Source organism: Bos taurus, chromosome 1, assembly GCF_002263795.3.
Source record: "Bos taurus isolate L1 Dominette 01449 registration number 42190680 breed Hereford chromosome 1, ARS-UCD2.0, whole genome shotgun sequence".
NCBI classification, from domain to species: domain Eukaryota; kingdom Metazoa; phylum Chordata; class Mammalia; order Artiodactyla; family Bovidae; genus Bos; species Bos taurus.
In genome coordinates this window covers 96,934,005-96,951,640 of record NC_037328.1, presented here as the reverse complement: position 1 = coordinate 96,951,640, position 17,636 = coordinate 96,934,005, and the positions used below count along the sequence as shown (strand labels likewise).

At 43.2% G+C, this 17,636-nt stretch overlaps 1 protein-coding gene across 1 annotated transcript in view; it reads right to left on the bottom strand.

Moving 5' to 3' along the window:
* The window catches only part of SLC7A14 (solute carrier family 7 member 14), a 109,676-nt gene that overhangs the window by 23,103 nt on the left and 68,937 nt on the right, over positions 1 to 17,636 (bottom strand). The window contains exons 3-4 of the mRNA NM_001077992.2: positions 7,693 to 7,929; positions 5,927 to 6,144 (exon numbers count right to left, since the gene is read on the bottom strand). Of these exons, the coding sequence (NP_001071460.1) occupies positions 5,927 to 6,144; positions 7,693 to 7,929 (455 nt within the window). The remainder of the gene's footprint in view (positions 1 to 5,926; positions 6,145 to 7,692; positions 7,930 to 17,636) is intronic.

Genomic DNA, 17,636 nt, shown 5'->3' with positions numbered 1-17,636 from the left:
TGATCAAGATTAGCAAATACCTACATTATTACAAAGCAGAGACATCATTTTACCAACAAGGGTCCATATAGTCAAAGCTATGGTTTTTCCAGTAGTCATGTATGTATGTGAGAGTTGGACTATAAAGAAAGCTGAGTGCTGAAGAATTGATGCTTTTCAACTGTGGTGTTGGAGATGACTCTTGAGAGTCCCTTGGACAGCAAGGAGATACAACCAGTCCATCCTAAAGAAAAGCAGTCCTGAATATTCACTGGAAGGACGGATGCTAAAGCTGAAGCTCCAATAATTTGTTCACCTGATGTGAAGAAGTGACTCATTGGAAAAGACCCTAATGCTGGGAAAGATTGAAGGCAGGAGAAGAAGGGGATGAACAGAGGATGAAATGGTTGGATGGCATCACCAACTTGATGGACATGAGTTTGAGCAAGCTCCGGGAGTTGGTATGAACAGGGAAGCCTGGTGTGCTGCAGTCCATGGGGTCACTGAGTTGGACACAACTGAGCAACTGAACTGAACATTATTTGTAAAACACAGATGCTATTTCCCAAATGAGTGAAAGCACGAATGGCAATTACTGATAATGATTAGATACCAGAAAATTAACTATGGGAACTAGGTTAGTTGGGAAGAGAGAGAATAAGTTTGCAAAGAGAATGTCTGTTAGCCCCAATTTGCACATAGATGCAAATTGCAAATGCATGTTAGCCCCAATTTGTAGAACTAGAAAGCAGTTATGATTGAAGAAAGACTAAACAGATCAAAAGTAGACCATCTGGAGGTTCTACTGTGATGGGAAGGCCATGAAATTTAACTCAAATGGTTCAAATGGAATGATTTCGATGAAGGGACTCTAGGGGTCAAGGCTGAGAGGAAGTGAGGAAGAAGTACCCTGGCCTGTTCTCTTCTCCCCTTCTGATCTCCTGATTGATATCTCCCATTGGCTAACCCTAACAGGAAGCCACCAGCAGGGGGTCTTCTGGAGCACAGACCAGAGCAGGAGGAGTAGAGAGGTGATCTGAGGGAGTGTGGGCAAATGGAAGAAAAGCAGCACACCTGCCAGGATGGAACAGACTCTGGCCTAGAAGATAGAGATTAAATAAACAGATTATTTAAGAAAAGATAATACCTTAACAAATTGGGTCACCTTTTTACATGAGTTAATTTCATTGAGTTTTTTTTTTTTTTGTGTGTGTGTGTCCTTCAAGCAAATAATCCCTGGTTGGTAAATACAATAAAGCCATGAAATGAAACCGCATGGGTGTGTCTCTACCCCCAAACCGCTAAATCTGCTCTCTACTTCACTCTACCCAGATTTCAGATCGAGCCTCTGGTATTTATAATTAGGATACACTTCCATGCTTGAAAGAATGTATTTAGTACCCAGGGGTGAGCATCTGTGAATTAAATTAGTGGGTGAAGCGTGTGTGTGTGTATACATGTTTCTGCCTTCATCAGTATTTATCCTAACTTTGCTTTAATGTCTTACATAAATAAAAACCAGTATTGACTTTTCACTTTGATGACATCACTGGAAATTATTTTCCAAGGTCAACCTGGTAAAGCTGCCCAGCCAGACGATGCAGGTCAGTCTTTCCCTCTACAGAGCTTTGTGGGGCAGCAGTACCTGCCTCAGTTGCTGGAGGACTGTTGCTTAATTCGTTGACAAAAGAATGTCATTGCCAGCCTGCCACTCAACTTCAGGGATCCCTAAAAGCTGGGATCCCTGTGCCTTGCTGATATTTGAGAGGCATTAGGATGAGGTGGCTCTCCACATTCTACCTTAGATATGCCCACGAGATAATTAGGCACCTTTGTGTAATTCACTCTCAAGGTAACAAGACAAAACTCCAACTTCAGCAGCATTTCCTACCACCCTCTTGCTCCAGACCTGTTAGCGGCCTGTCCACAGCGACAGTGGAATGTGCTAATAGGTTCCAGCAAGTGGATTCAAATGTGGAGACATGGAAAACAGCTTTTCCTCTTTTTGGAGACTGTCAGCATTCCCCACAAATACTTGCTCTGAACCATTTTCCTGGGAGCTATTTGTGCTGATAGAATGTTTTATTTGGTCAAAGAGAAACCATAAGATAGCATCAAGAACAAATAACATACAGTGAATACGCATCCAACAATGTTCAGGGGCTGAGGAATTGCAGATGGAAGTGGGGTTCAGCTGAGGGCCAGCAGTTACTTGATATAGGGAAAAAATGTTTGTTGTTCTTAAGCTCTTCAAGACCAAAGAAGCATTTGACCCAGAACCCGTAAGTGAGTAAACCATTCGTTATGCTATTTTCTTTGGAAGGAAGTGTTTGGAACAGGAAAGACTAGGCTTCTGATGGGTCCGTGGCCAGAGGATGGATTGCTCATTAACCCTTTAGAAGTCCTTGAGAGTTGTGTTTTAAGTCACGTAACAGTATCCGTATAAACCATTCCCTCCACAATGGTGTCCTCCATCCTGTCTTACCTATCGGGACTGAAGAAGAAAGTGGGTTGGTACTCTGAACTTGTCAGTCCCCTTGTCAGAGGTGGGCTTCCCTTGTGGCTCAGATGGTAAAGAATCTGCCTGCTGTGCAGGAGACTCAGGTTCAATCCCTGGGTTGGGAAGATCCCCTGGAGAAGGAAATAGCAACCCATTCCAGTAAACTTGCCTGGAAAATTCCATGGACAGAGGAGCCTGGCCAGGCTACAGTCCATGGAGTTGCAAAGAGTTGGATATGCCTGAGTGACTAACAAATTTCATCAGATTTTTTTTTTTTTTTGGTCGGAGTTGGGGGTCAGATTTTCCCTAAGGAGTGAGGAAGTTCATGCAGTTGGCAAGTAGGCAACTTGATTTTGCTGACAGTTGTTAGAGAACAGAGTAGGGAGTGTGTTTATTCACTTGGTGGATGATATGCTCATGAGAAAGTGTGAGATCTCAAAAAATACCATGTATATTCAGAGTGGCCTTGCTGGACTGGAAAAGTGACCTAAAACCAAAGTCAAGAAAGAACAGGTCCAGGCAGAGGGCTGGGGAGGAGATGTGCGATGCAGAAATCCGAGGCCAGGCAGAGAGGATGAGTCAGCACCGTCTTCATGCTGGGCTGTCCTTTGTGCTCAGATGATGTTTTTAGGGACAGCCACTAGGACACAGATTTGAATTTCCTGCAGGGAAAGAGGACTCACAGGGAAAAATCCAAAATCCCAGCCAGGTTTATATGGTACCAACGACCAGCCTACTCCAGGTAGTAGGTTTGGGTTGGAGTGAGGTCAGTGGCCAAAGGTGCAAAAAAAAGACAGTTGGTCCCATGCGTGAGGTCCTGGGACCCGTGGAGTAAATAAGGACTTTGACTCCTCCAGGACCGGAGTTGAATTTCATTCTATTATGGTCTAAACCTGTGATCTTAACTTTTCTTGTGCTCAGTTGCTCAGTCAGGTCTGACTCTTTGTGACCCCACAGACTGTAGCCTGCCAGGTTCCTCTGTCCATTGGATTCTCCAGACAAGAATACTGGAGTGGGTTACATGCCCCTCTCGAGGGGATCTTCCTGACCCAGGGATCGAACTCATGTCTCCTATGTCTCCTGCCTTGGCAGGAGGGTTCTTTACCACTAGCACCACCTGGGAAACCCAGACTTAACTATCCTCCCATCTTAATGCTCCTCCCAGCTCCAAGACTCCAAGTCTTTGTGAAGCTTAAAGGCAGTGTTGCTGCTAAGTCGCTTCAGTCGTGTCCGACTCTGTGCGACCCCATAGACAGCAGCCTACCAGGCTCTCCGCCCATGGGATTTTCCAGGCAAGAGTACTGGAGTGGGGTGCCATTGTCTTCCCCGAAAGGAAGTGTTAAGAAGACTCAGAAGGCAGGGGTCATCATACACAAGGTACTCGAGATAGTGGAGGGGGCTTTGGAGCCATACACCTGAGCGGGGATTTCAGTCCTGGCACTGACTAGCTAAGTGACTTCCGGCAAGTTACCAGCTTCTCCGAGCCTTGAGTTCTCCATCTGTAAGTTGCGGATAGCGGCACCTACTTCAAAGTTTTGTTGTAAGAGTGAGATAATATCCATAGAGCATGTGCCCACCCAGAAGGTAGTGGGTAAATTCTAGCTCCTTCCTCCATCATGATCATTGTTGCTAATTATACAATGTGGACTTAAAAATGTCTAAGGTTTTATTATCTTTTTGGAAACATTTGGTGCAATTAGTTTAACCACCTGATAGATGAGAAAACTGGAAAGCAGAGAAGTTGATTATTGGCCAAAGCCTTACAGTAAGTCCCTGACCCAGTAATTTCTTACATTGTTAAGAAAAGGGTGAGAACATTTTCATGGGCTCTGATGAAAATGCAGTGGAGTTCTGGGAAAACATTCTTTCTTTGTCACGATTATCATTTGTTGTTTTCTTATATGATAGGAAGGGAGCAATTTGTATCATAAGAAAACATAGACTTGGGGATCCAGAATGGGGTCAACAGTGTTTCTTTGTCTCTTCTTCTGGTTTTAACCAGTTTGAGGATTTATTCACCTCAAGGAGGAGGGATGAACTCTGTGATTCTGCAGAATTCTTACTGATAAGCAGAAGACTAGAAACGTTGGTTTAAACTGTTTCTTGCTTATTTCTCTTCACTGAACAGAATGGCATGGTTTAGAATACACAGAAGTTATTTTGAGTGTTCTCCAAGAGCAATTTCTGGTCCCTGGAAAGCCAGTGTAAGCAAAGACTGCAAAAGCAAATCTGGTGGAATCCTGGCTGTCTGTCACTGATGCTGGGTGGGCTTGTCTTCTGGCCTCAGCTTCTTTATCTGTTAAGTGAGGGGGTGGGACCAGGGGGCCTCTAAGATCCCTTCTAGCTCGAACTTCTCTGATTTCTGTTCTACAGTTTGAGAAAAAGAAGAATGGGCGAGCGAATTTTACCAGTAAATCCGTAAAGGTGGCATTTTTAGTCATATAGAGGAAGAATTCAGGTGTGACTTAGAACTAGCACTTGTCAGTATAAAGAATTTGCTGCTTGGACCTTTCCACCTTTCTTTAGCATAAACCACACCATCAGATCACCGGGATGAGATCTGAAGATTTTGGTCCAGCCCACTCTTTTGTCAATCCCCAGACCACACCAGTGGGCTTCTCTGCTCTCAGACCCCAACAGGACTCTCCACCTTGGATCAAACATTGAGTTTAGATTTGAGAACTGTTCCTTTCTTAGTTCCATACTGAAGCAATGCTCACCCCTTCCTTGCCTGCTCACTGTTTGGGCCTCTTTTACTGCTTGTCTATTTACCAGCTGTCTGAACTGAGCAGTCCTATAGAGAGATTCTATAGGGCTGAGCTGTTCATGTGCAGGCTTTGGAATCAGACAGTCCTGTCTTTGGCTCCTAACTTGGGCACTTATGCTATGTGCTTAGTAGCAAGTCATTTGACCCCTCTGAGTATTGAGTTTTTTCATCTGTAAGACTAGAATGTAAATATCCTCCTTGCAAGGTTATTGAATGAATGTTAGTCTCTTAGTCATGTGACTCTTTGTGACCCCATGGACTGTTGCCAGGCTCCTCTGTCCCTGGAATTCTCCAGGAAAGAATACTGGAGTGGGTAACCATTTCCTTCTCCAGGGAATCTTCCCGACCCAGGGATAGAATCCCAGTCTCCTGAATTGCAGGAAGATTAAATGAGATATTATATTGCAGAATTAGGCATAATTGCAAGTGATCAAAACTTCAAATCTATTATCATTTTCCATATAATATAGGAGCTCAAGAAATGTTTGTGAAACAGCTAAATAAAAAAGAACCATTTCTTCAGAACATTCTGATGAAATTTGGATAAAAGGTGATGAAGAGAGTGCCATGAAGGTTATGGGACAAGCAGCATTTCCTTTAACTCATGTCTCAAACAGGTCATAGGGTAGTAGGCAGAGCGTGCAGCAGGTACACCCACAGGGATTTAGGAATGAACTTACCCCTGACCAGCCATAGGGCAAGAATTGGCCCTCAGCCCAGTATTTCCCATTGATGAAGAAGAAGCCTGCAATCATGATGAACACCCACACGGCCAGGTTCAGCACATTGAGTACATTGTTGAAGCCCACAGAATTCTTCACCCCCAGCGCGACGATGATGGTGACGATGATTGCGATCACCAAAGCCAGAAGGTCTGGGTATGATTGTTCTCCTTTCCCTAGAGGGATAAGATGTGAATTAATAATATTGTCCAGGCCCACCTAGTGCATCTGCACTCAGCTTAGAGAAGGGTGGTCAGTGTGTCGTGGAAGGAGAAGGGACTGTGTGTGTGTGGTCCACAGGTGTCTAGTTGCAAATGGGAAGGTTTTGGTATATAGGTGAGATGACCTGATATCCCGGACCAAAAATTGGGATTCATAATATGACAACTACAGCAGTTCCTCTGGAGCCATAGCATGGGACATCCGAAGTCAGGGCTATCCAAGGACATTCAAATGTATACACGGATCTACCATGTTATTTGAACGATTTTATCTTCATTGTCGTTTACTTTATAGCCCATAAATATTCCATTTCATTCCAGCAATCTCTTTATTAGGAAAATTTAAAATGTGTGTCTTTGACGATTACTGGAAGAAGGGTGTACTTTCCACTTGTGTGATTGCAAAGAAGATGGCTGGGGAACTCTCTCGCCTGTTTGGTCTTGTCTGTTGGCCAGTGGACTCCTGCCCTCTATAGAGGGAAAGTGGCACTGCTTCAGCAGGCAGGCTCCTGGATTTCAGCTCAACTCTGACCTGTAACCAGCTGTGTGGTCGTGGGCAAATGTCTCCTTTCTCTGAACCTCATCTGTAAAGTGAAAAACTGGGGCTACCTGATTTTGGAGGACCCTTCTGGGCCTAAACTTTATGAAATCAGTATCCTGAGAAGATGTTTTCTTCATATTTTTAAATTTTCTCATGGTATCTAGGTGCTCAGCATTTTGGTCAGCTCTTCTGAGACAGGGGCACCAATGACTTGTATGCAGCCACTGAGTTAGTCCCTGGATGTTTTGGGGCAAGACTTCCAAAGTCTCCTCCACTACAGTTTAGCTTCCCTTGATTGTGAAGGGATAGTCAGATGACAGAATGGAAGGTGGGGCTCAGAAGCTGAAACCTCAAGGTATTTGTTACATGAGCTTCTGGTTATTTAGTATTCACTCATTTTGTTATACCCATTCATTTTGTTTCTTTTAAATATATTCCCTTATTTAAAAATTAATGCATGCTGATTTAGGAAAAATTTTTAAAAATCTTCTAAAGAATCCATCAGAGAAGTTCCTCATAGTTTTCTATTTCTTTTTCCAAATTACTCATATTTTTATATAGTTATTAACGTGATACATATACAGTTTGTGTCCTTTGTCATACAGAATTACATTAAAAACATTCCATGCTCTTACAACAGACTTCCTGGTCATCCTTTTAATTGCTAGCTATGTTATACACTGCCATAGTTTACTTAATCAGTTGCTCCGATGTAGAATCCTTAAACAGTTTCTAATTGTTTTGTTATTATAAACAAGGCTGTGATGAACATTTTTTCATATAAAACTTTTATGGAAATTAGAATAGTTTCCTTAGGACAGATTCATTCATCCATTACTTGGCAAAAAAAAAGACATATTAAGGCCCTTGGTACTTTTTGCCAAATTGCATCCTGAAAGAGGAGCCCCTTTATTTGGCTTAGTGAGTTTGCATGTTGGAGTTAGAGGCTGTGGCAGTCTCACCCAGGCCGTTGAGGGTTCCCACGCTGTCCACCATCCAGCGGCTGATGGTGTGGTTGGCCAGCGAGTCAAACATGCTGCTCAGAGCGCTGGCGCCGGCCGCGGTGCCAATCAAGTACTCCAGGATCAGGTTCCAGCCAATGAAAAATGCCACAAACTCCCCGACAGTGACGTAGCTATAGGTGTAGGCTGACCCTGTGGTCTTCGGGACACGAACTCCAAACTCTGCATAGCAGACACCTGCATGGGACACACACATGAAAGGTGGATTTCAGGAGATGAGCTAATAACCTTTTGGTGGCTAACCATCTGGGATAGATAATCCTGGACATCTCTGGGGTCTTAGAACAAGTACGCAAAGTTTTATGTAAATGAATCAATTCAAAGCCAGTTCTGATGTCTTCCAACTTTACTTCTGTAAAAAGTCTAAACCCGAATGCCAGACCAAATTCTAAGGAACGATTAGAAACTGATCTTATTAGAAAAACTCCCATTTATAGTATGTGTCTCTGTTGTTGTTCCTTAAGTGTCAGATATCCTGAGTGAACTTGGGTCTAATTCATTATGACTATACAATTGATGTCACCAAGGTTAGATTATGTTAGCATTCTTCTCTTTTCATTTTTATTTGTTACAAAATGTGTTCCTCATTTAAGGGTGATACCTGGAGCAATCTTTGAAAATCCTGTACTATATGGGATGGGGGGTTAATTAACAATGCAAATATAAATAAATGACTAGTTATTAACTAGGAAATTTGCACATGCAAAAGATAATCTAATGAACACCTTTAGAGTATCTCCTATGTGCTTGGCAAGATACCAAATGCTGGGAATAGAAAAAAGACAAATGAGGCAGGGCCTTGCCTTCAAGTGGAACTATGCCAGGAAATCCCCACACTTTGTAGGCTGTAGGAGCTCAGTAATGCAGAAACGTATAGGAACACAGAGAGCAGAGATGAGACGTGTGCATCAGCTGGTTTTGAGGTATATGGAGGAATTAATTGGACTCAGAAGGTGGACTATGAGGCAAAGGCATGGTGGGGAGAGACTGTATGAAGTTTTGGGTGGAAGGGGATGTGCATTGGGGGACTGGGAGGAGACGAGGCTGGAGAGGCAGGCAGAAGTCACATGTTTTCCAAAGTGGGTCTGCTGGGACACTTCTACCAGAGTCATCTATTACACTTGATCTTAGCCAGAAGGCCAAGAAGTGATCAGAGTCATCTATTGAGTTGTGATTTCAGGAGATGGGGACCAGGAATATGCATTTTAATAAGCTTGCCACTTATATTTGAGAAACACTGGTGTATAGCTCATTTTTTGTTTTATAGCATTAGAAATTAAATTAGAAAGGGGCTGGGAGTATATAAAACTTCTGGAAGTTGGGAGAATATTCTACATTGTACTAAAAACTCTAGATTTTGGGCCAGTGGGTGGGGTACTGAGTGGGAGGACAGAGCAACAGCTTGGAGGAGACACACCAGGATGGGAGATAGAGGTAGAGGGGAACGCGAAGTAAACATTACTGTCCGTGCCAGTTTTGTTCAGGGCCAGCCCTGCGGTTCGCATCACAAATCAGGGAAATATCGTTCATTCTTTTGTGACTGAAGAGAGCAAGTTTCTTCTCCTTTGGAAGAGAGTAAAAATCAATGCACGGATGCAAAAGCAGAGATGTCAGAAGCTGTGACACAATGCGTGACTACAAGTGAGGCGGCCTCTCTTCCTTCCCCTCGGGCGTCAGTGTCGGCGCCTCCATATGGAAGGAGCCCTGGACAGCTGGGTTGCCGTCTTGTCTCAACTCTGCCTCGAACCTGTGCACCGCGTTATGTGTTTCTTTCCTTGTAAGGTTGGAGAAGGAAATGGCAACCCACTCCAGTATTCTTGCCTGGAAAATCCCATGGACGGCGGAGCCTGGTGGGCTGCAGTCCATGGGGTCGCTGAGAGTTGGACACGACTGAGCGACTTCACTTTCACTTTCCTTGTAAGGTAAAGGAATTAGGCCGGGATGCTCTCTTTAGGATCTTCCTACTCTTTCAACCTGGGATTCTATTGTTATATGGAATTCTGCTACAAAATATATTAAGCATCGTTTCCTTTCACATTAGTTACTCAAGGCCAGCAAAGCTGTTTGTCCGTACCTTGAATGGCCTAAGCTGTTATTATTTTGAGTTTCGGTGTCAGCCTCCTTCCCTCCACTTTGTAAAATCGTTTTCCATCTCCTTGGAGGTCAGACTGTCAGTCATTTCTTCTTGTTACTGTTGTGGGGCTTATCTGGAGTGGTCTGACCTCCTCCTGTTCTAAATTGCTGCTTCTAACACCTGATGTTTAAATTGTTGGAGTGAGTCTAAAATTAAGAGGAAGTGGTCTCAGAAGGAAAGCCTGAGGAACTCTAGGAGGAAAGTATACAGTGTGAGGGCCTGATGATATTTCCTTGGTTGCTGGGGGAATTGGTATAAATTATGTATTCTCATCTCCTGAAGGGAATTGAGTTTGCATGTTGAGTAGGTGTCTCTTTAAGTGCAGTGTAAGGATTTGGGAGGTAAATGATTTATTCCTATACTCTGTGAGCTTCTTTTCTTCATCCTTCTTCACCACCTAATAATGTACAAGGCTTATAAGTAGGATTTTTTCCAAGTGGCACTTTTGAAATGGACGTCAGTTTGATTGCAGATTTAACTTGGAGAGCCAATATTGTGCAGTTTGACCAATCAAACATTTTCTCCTTAATATTTGATCTGCCAAATTAAGTTAGAAAACACTCAAGTCACTGGCCAAGGGTGATTAGCAAAGAGTCAAGTCAAGTCTTCCTTAGGTCTTGTGAAGGGACCTGCCCGTCCCTTGCTCTCTTGGGTCAGAGGAATGGGCCCTGTGCTGTGCGCGGTGTAGGAGCATATAGACTCTTACTTATTTCCCCCAAACATGCTTGGATCTTGATGACTGGGGTTTGGGGAGAACAGTGGGAAAATCAATTAGCCACTAATCACGTGGGATAGTTTCTGCTCGCGGAAATCATTCTTTGGGACACACTCTCATTTTGAACATGTTGTAAAGGATTTTATTTTTGAAACCTTCTGATTTATTTGCATGCAGGAATCCAAGCTTTTAGTGGGTGCTAGAGGGCTTCACTGGTGGCTCAGTGGTAAAGAACCCACCTACCAATGCAAGAGATGTGGATTCTATCCCTGGGTCAGGAAGATTCCCCTGGAGGAGGGCATGGAAACCCACTCTAGTATTCTTGCCTGGAGAATTCCATGGACAGAGGAGCCTGGTGGGCTATAGTCTATAGGGTCGCAGAGTCAGACATGATTGAGCACACATTGTATATAGAGTGTATCTAGGGCAACTCAGTGATGAGGAGTGAATGATTTCAACTCCAGTATCCTGGGAAAAAAACTGGAAAATGTTGTCAATCATTCTACTACCTCCACACCCCCGCCCCAACTATCTCATGTGTAAGAGACACATTCAAGGATGTCTTTCTAATTTCAATAAGAAATAAAAACCATGAAAAAGGATGCCATTTCTTAAAAAAATTTTTTATCCTAGATTAGGTGGTCACTGAGTATTCAAAGGCAAGTTACTTATCTCACGTGGGTAAAACTAGAGGGCCAGTTAGAGGAGCTTCATGCTCCCTTCTAGTACTTTCGTTCTTTGGTTTTAGACCTAGAATCAACTCTTAATCATTTGTGTTAATGGGGGAAGCCCTGTAGGAAATACTGCAAGCCAGTACTCTTGCAAGTTTGTACTGCCTCCTAGGAGGAGTTTTGGTATGCTATGAGGGTGTCTATGGTGCACACGATTATTGTGGGCCCTTGTGGCATTAAATGGGCAAAAGCCTGGGCTGTTAGACATTTTGTAGTGTGTGGGACCATCCCACAGGATGATGCATTGTTCTCTTACTTGATTCCAAAGGTCTCAGTGGACATTCATGTAAGACACAACGTGTTTGTAATTTCTGAGCTTAAATCTATCTTCATTGCACAAAGCATTTTTTTTTGCATGGTCTTACATACTCTGAATTATTCAGGGATGTAACAATTGGGTAAATTAAGGGCCAGTTGTAATTTGTTTGGTTTGAAATTTACCAGGAGCTGGTTGTCATTTGGGAAAGCCACATCAGCAGCAGCTCAAGACTCACGGTCTTTGAGCGCCAGACGGCACATGTATGTGAGCGTGCGTTTGTGGCAGCTGCATTCACAGTGGTTATGCCCCAGCATCCGTATGCTGAAATATTATTTTTATGAGAAATTGATTTTCTTTCCTTTGTCTTCCATACAGAGGTGATTTTTTTTTAAGTTAGTGCGTAGGAAGGTAACATTATCTCTAGTTTGCATTGCAGAATAGTAGAAAAAGAATTGCAGAATATTTATCACCTAAAATTGATTTGGTGAACCAAGATGCAGACTCACTATTCTAAATGAGAGATAAGTTTATAAATAATCTCTACTCAATTTAGCAACTCATTTCAAAAATTTATTGCCCCAGAGTTACCCTCCTAATCATATTTGCCTTATGCTGTTATCAAAGTGACTTTGCATTCCTCGGCTATTCATCAAGTGGCTGGAGAGGGAGAGGCATATTGATTCCGAAAGTATAACCGTGTAGCTGGAGAAAATCAATATGGAGTACAATGTCAGGGTGCAGATGGCCATCGAGTGAGTGTGTGCTGCAGACATGCTGGAAGTGTTCCCTTCAGAGCTGTTCAGAGAGGCAAGTCCTTGAGCAATACAGTGGCTTCATTTCAGTGGGACTAAAGAGAAGAGGAGTGATTTATTCCTCACACCCTGCAACTCTGATACCCTTTTTGGTTATCTGCCTTTTAAGTATATTGTAAACATTCGTTGTTGTCATTTAGTTTCTTAGTTGTATCTGACTCTTGGCGACCGCATGGACTGTAGCCCTCTAGGCTCCTCTGTCTATGGGATTTTCCAGGCAAGAATACTGGAGTGGGTTGCCATTTCCTTCTCCAGGAGAACTTCCTGACCCAGGGATAGAACCTGTGTCTCCTGCATTGCAGGCAGATTCTTTACCACTACGCCTCCTGGGAAGCCCCTCCTCCTGTTCTTATTTTGTAGTATCCCTAGTGTTCTGATTTATTTCTATATCTAGAACTATATTTGGTTAAATTGACTAACTACCAGCCTGAAACCCAGGGAAAATTAGGACTTACACACTGAAAAGAGGCTTGGGACAAGATACCAGAAGCTTTCATTTTTGAAACATTCACTGTCAATCCTTTTGTGTATACCTCAAGTCATATGTGATTTGAGGTTCAGAAAAATTTGGTTCCTTTCAATGTGAATTTCTTTTGAGCTCTTGCCTGGAAAATCCCATGGACGGAGGAGCCTGGTAGCTGCAGTCCATGGGGTCATGAAGAGTCAGACATGACTGAGCGACTTCACTTTCACTTTTCACTTTCATGCATTGGAGAAGGAAATGGCAACCCACTCCAGTGTTCTTGCCTGGAGAATCCCAGGGATGGGGGAGCCTAATGGGCTGCCGTCCATGGGGTTGCACAGAGTCTGACACGACTGAAGCGACTTAGCAGCAGACTTAGCAGCATGACATATATAGGTGTAACAGACCAACCTTCAATTAGGTGCTCCCAGAGAGTCTACAAACAATATTGAACTTTTAAACTTGTGCCGAAGACAGCACTACCAAGACAATCACTACATGTTCCTCCCCATATAGTGTCATCCTGTCACTTAAAACCTGTACTGGTTCTCTAGTTCCAGGAGGCATAGAGCCAGGAGGCAAAGATTCTCCACCCTAGGAGGGTGTAAAGGAGAGAGATCCAACTGACAGTAGGTAAAAGTTAGAGAACACGTTCTCCACTCAAGAAATATGTTTCCCTCTTCCTTTCACCAAAGAGAGCCATCAGACAAATAAGTCCTTTTTAAAAGTGTACTTGCTCCTAGAAAGATTAAATCTAGTGATTATTTACACTTAAATGCCAATTACTCTACTCAGATAAACAGAGGTTTTCCCATTACTGTGTAGTTAAACTTATTGACTAATTCACTAACCTACTTATCAGTGAACTTACTAATTTCCTGAATAACTTCAGACTTCCTAATTTCCTTCCTTAGTGCCTACTAAATCAGGCACTGTGGTGATATCATATCAGAGACTTAAATGGTAAGGCAGCTCTCCTGACCTTGAAGTGTCTATATTCTAGTCAGGAAAGGGTTTAATAAACAGATGATTCCACACAGCTGGTGTTTAATGCTGTAGAGTATATATGAGGTGCTCTGGGAGCTCAGTGGGGGGAGTGTGGTTCTTGGGGAGCATGGTTCTTTGGTGGCTGGGGAAGTGGAGACAAAGTGAGGAGGCTTTTGAACTGCATCTTGAAGGGTGAACTGGGCTTTCTCAGGCAGAAGAAAATGGGAAAGGATGGTCTCAGGCAGATGAAAGGGCACAGCTGGAATGATCTATGGGCAACTCTGGGGACTGAGGGTGATGAGTCTGCAGAGGGGGACTGGGACCAAGTGTTGAGGGAAAGAACCTGGTTATTAGGTTGGAGGAATCTAGCAGAAAAGGGCTGTACCGTTATCTACTATAGTTGTAAAGTTTTGTCTTGGTTGTAAAACCCACTCTGCACACAAAGTCTTATTTGAGAGCCTAATTCATAAGTAAGTGAAAGCAGGGTGGCTCTGTCTGAGGAGGGAGTGGGAGGCCTGCTCAGGACCTCCCTCATCCCACGCCTCCCCAAAGCCTGTGAGTAAACCCTGTGGACCCACAGGCTGTAATGAACATGGCGTGGGAGGGGTATTGGCTTCTCATCCGGGTGGTTTTCTTACTTGACAGACGATGCAGCTGAACCCCAGACATGAAGCTGAGTATTCAGTTAACGACAGAGCTGGGATCCAAACGGAAGTTCCCAGATACCCAGTTCTAGGCACTTTCCAATTCATTCTTTCATCATCTGAAATATTTATACGGCACCATCTTGATGCATCTATGTGAGATTTTAGGAACTTAAAGGTGAATAGGAAGAATATAGTTCTTCTTTTTGTGGGTCTGACAGTCTAGTGGAGAATACAGACCAGAAAAGCAACAAGTTTAAGAAAACAAGAAAGGAGATATTAGTTGCAGGGGCTGGGGGAACACATGGGCTGATTTAAAGAGATGCAACATTGAGTTCTGAAGTGAGGTCTTCAGAGAGCTGGAAGATCTACCCATAGGGAAAGAGGGTGTCAGGAGATATGAGAAGGAGTGGAGAGAAGTGTTCATGGAAACAGTTAACCAGCCCTGCAGTTTCACTGAGGTCTCTGGGATTGGTCCCGGCCTGCGTGTTGATCAGAGCTTCTGCCTGGGGTAACTGGCCATAGGTTGCAGATACCCAGCCTGGTTGGTTGTTTTGAACATGTTTTATCTGTCACCAGTCCTCCTGAGTGCCACTTATCCTCTGTCTTCCAGACTCAGGGAGGAATCAGTTGTTGGGCGACACCATAGCAACTCACCACTTAAACCCAAACATGTCTTTAAGGACATCCTCACCAAAGATGGCATTTTGCTGAGATAATTGTTACCCATTTCCTTCCCATTTTCTTAGTCTTCTTAAAACGTCTCTGTTCCATTTATAAATTCACAGCAAGGCTATAGATGTTGTATATACAGTGAGTCCCCTACATATGAACTTTCAGGTTGCAAACTTTCAAAGATGTAAACATGCATTCACATGTCCAATCACGTAAGTTAGTGCCTGTGTCCAGCGTACGTTATCACGTGCGTAAACCCTCTATGAGTGGTTGTGATTTTGTGTACTTTACTGTACATTACTGTGTAGAGTACAGTATCTATATTTCAAGCCCAGGATGTCTAGAAGCAGCATAAAAGCAGTAGTAATGTAGCTGGTTCTACTGTACTTTTCAAGGTACTGAACTGTAAGATTAAAAATGTTTTCTTTATTTTTTGTGTTTGTTTTTTATGTATTATTTGTGTGAAAAGTATTATAAACTTATTACAGTACAGTACTGTATAGCCGAATGTGTTAGGTACCTAGGCTAACTCTGTTGGATTTTCGAATGAATTGGACTTGCAGGCTCTTGGAATGGAACTTACCCGTATGTAGGGGACTTCCTGTTTTACTGTGGATGCTAGTACTGCTTACATGTGGCTTTGGAGTGGGGTGTAAGGAGAAATCATAGGACCCTAGAGAGAAATAATGTGTGAATTCTCTGGGAAACATTTGTTTTCTCAGCAGTACTGAATTCCAGGAGGTGGTACTGAAGTATCCCCATCATTTGGTCCCTTGAGAAGCATATTGTTGGGATCTAAGAAACATCTATTCAGCCCCCTGTCAAGTGTGGTGAACCCCTACGACCCTGCCCCAACGTCCTGTTCCTATGCTCTTCGTCAGCCAAGAAACTGTGGGGTTTCTTTTTCAGGGGGTAATCCATCAGGCACTCTCTCCTTCTCACCTCAGCTGTCTCTTCTACCTGAGTAACCTTGGTTACTTCATCACTTGTCAGTGAAGCTTGGGCCAATTTTTACAAATGTGTCTGGAAGAAAAATAATTTGTCTTGGAACTCCTGTTTCTTTGTGTCTGAGAAGAGACCATAACTTTTCTGCCAAAGTGGGCCTCAGGTGGACAATAAGAGCTTGTGTTTAGGGGATGGGTAGCACCTTCAATCAGAGGGGTGCGACACTATTACTTACGGAAACTGACAGGACTCCAATTACAGTTGGGAGGAAACAGAACTGGAAAGTTCCCAGCCCACAGCACCAGCATATCAACATACAGACAGGAAGGAAAGAAGCTGACCTCAAGGTCAGAGAAGTGACCCCCAAAATAGGTCAAGGAAGTTTAATAATTTACTGATTAAGTGTGATCAGACTGTTTACTCTCTTGCCTTGATCTCCCCTTTGAAAATATTTTAAAGGTTATTAGAGGTATAGTTTTCATAATATGATGAATTCCAGTAATATTATTCCATAATATGATGAATTTTACAGTCTAGTCATTCTGTTGTTAATATCATCATTAGTGTACATTGGTTAATTTTTAGTACATTATCAAGCTATGAGGATGGTAATAATAATAATGATCATGTGGCTGCTTTCAACTAAAGAATCCACAGGGTTAGTTGTTTCTGAGTCTGTCTTCTGGCCCAGATTGATCCCTCTTCATTGCTAAGGTGGCAGGTGGTCTCAAACTGCCTTTTTCTGCTCCCAACAATTTCATGTTGGTGACCTTGGGTAAACAACAAAGGCAGCCTCAGAGGGCAAAAGATGTTACAAAAGGGTAAGACATGTTTGGGGGCATCTACCTCTGTTAGGCCCATTGTATGCAGTTACCCATCAGGTATGCAGTACCCATACAGGTGAGCTGTGAGGTAATGCTAGAGTCTCCATCAACAGCCCCTCTTTGCTTTAGGAGAAGCTGTGTGGTATCATAGGAGTCACACAGCCTCTGGAGGGAGACAGAGAGTACTTATGACAGTTAAATAAGATAACGCACACAGATCACGTTGCCTAGTGTCTAGCACACTACAGTGCTTGATAAATGGCAACTAGAAGTTTTGCTAACTGTGGCCTTGAATAAGTCACCCAATTCACTGAGCCTTAGTTCCTCCATCTGGAAATTGGCAATGGTGATGCCTACCAGGCAAGCTGTCATGGGTCTTGGCATTTAGCAGGCACCCCTCCAGTGGCATCTATGGCTGTAATTATAGTTGAGGAAAAGGAACCTGAGAACTTTACTTAGAAGTAGCTTCTGGAGTGTTTATGTGGGAGCCTTGGCCTCGTAGGTGGAATAAAAGAGATTAGAAGCGAGTATTGTTGGCTGATAGTGTTAGAGAGTCAGCATTGGCAGAGGTATCAGAAGTAATGTAGCATTCAGATCAAGCCCTGTGTGTGCTTGGTTCACTTCTAAATCTGAACCTGGAAAAATTTCTTTCTGGTTCCTAATCTTTAGTATAGTAATAACTGTTCTGTTCCACA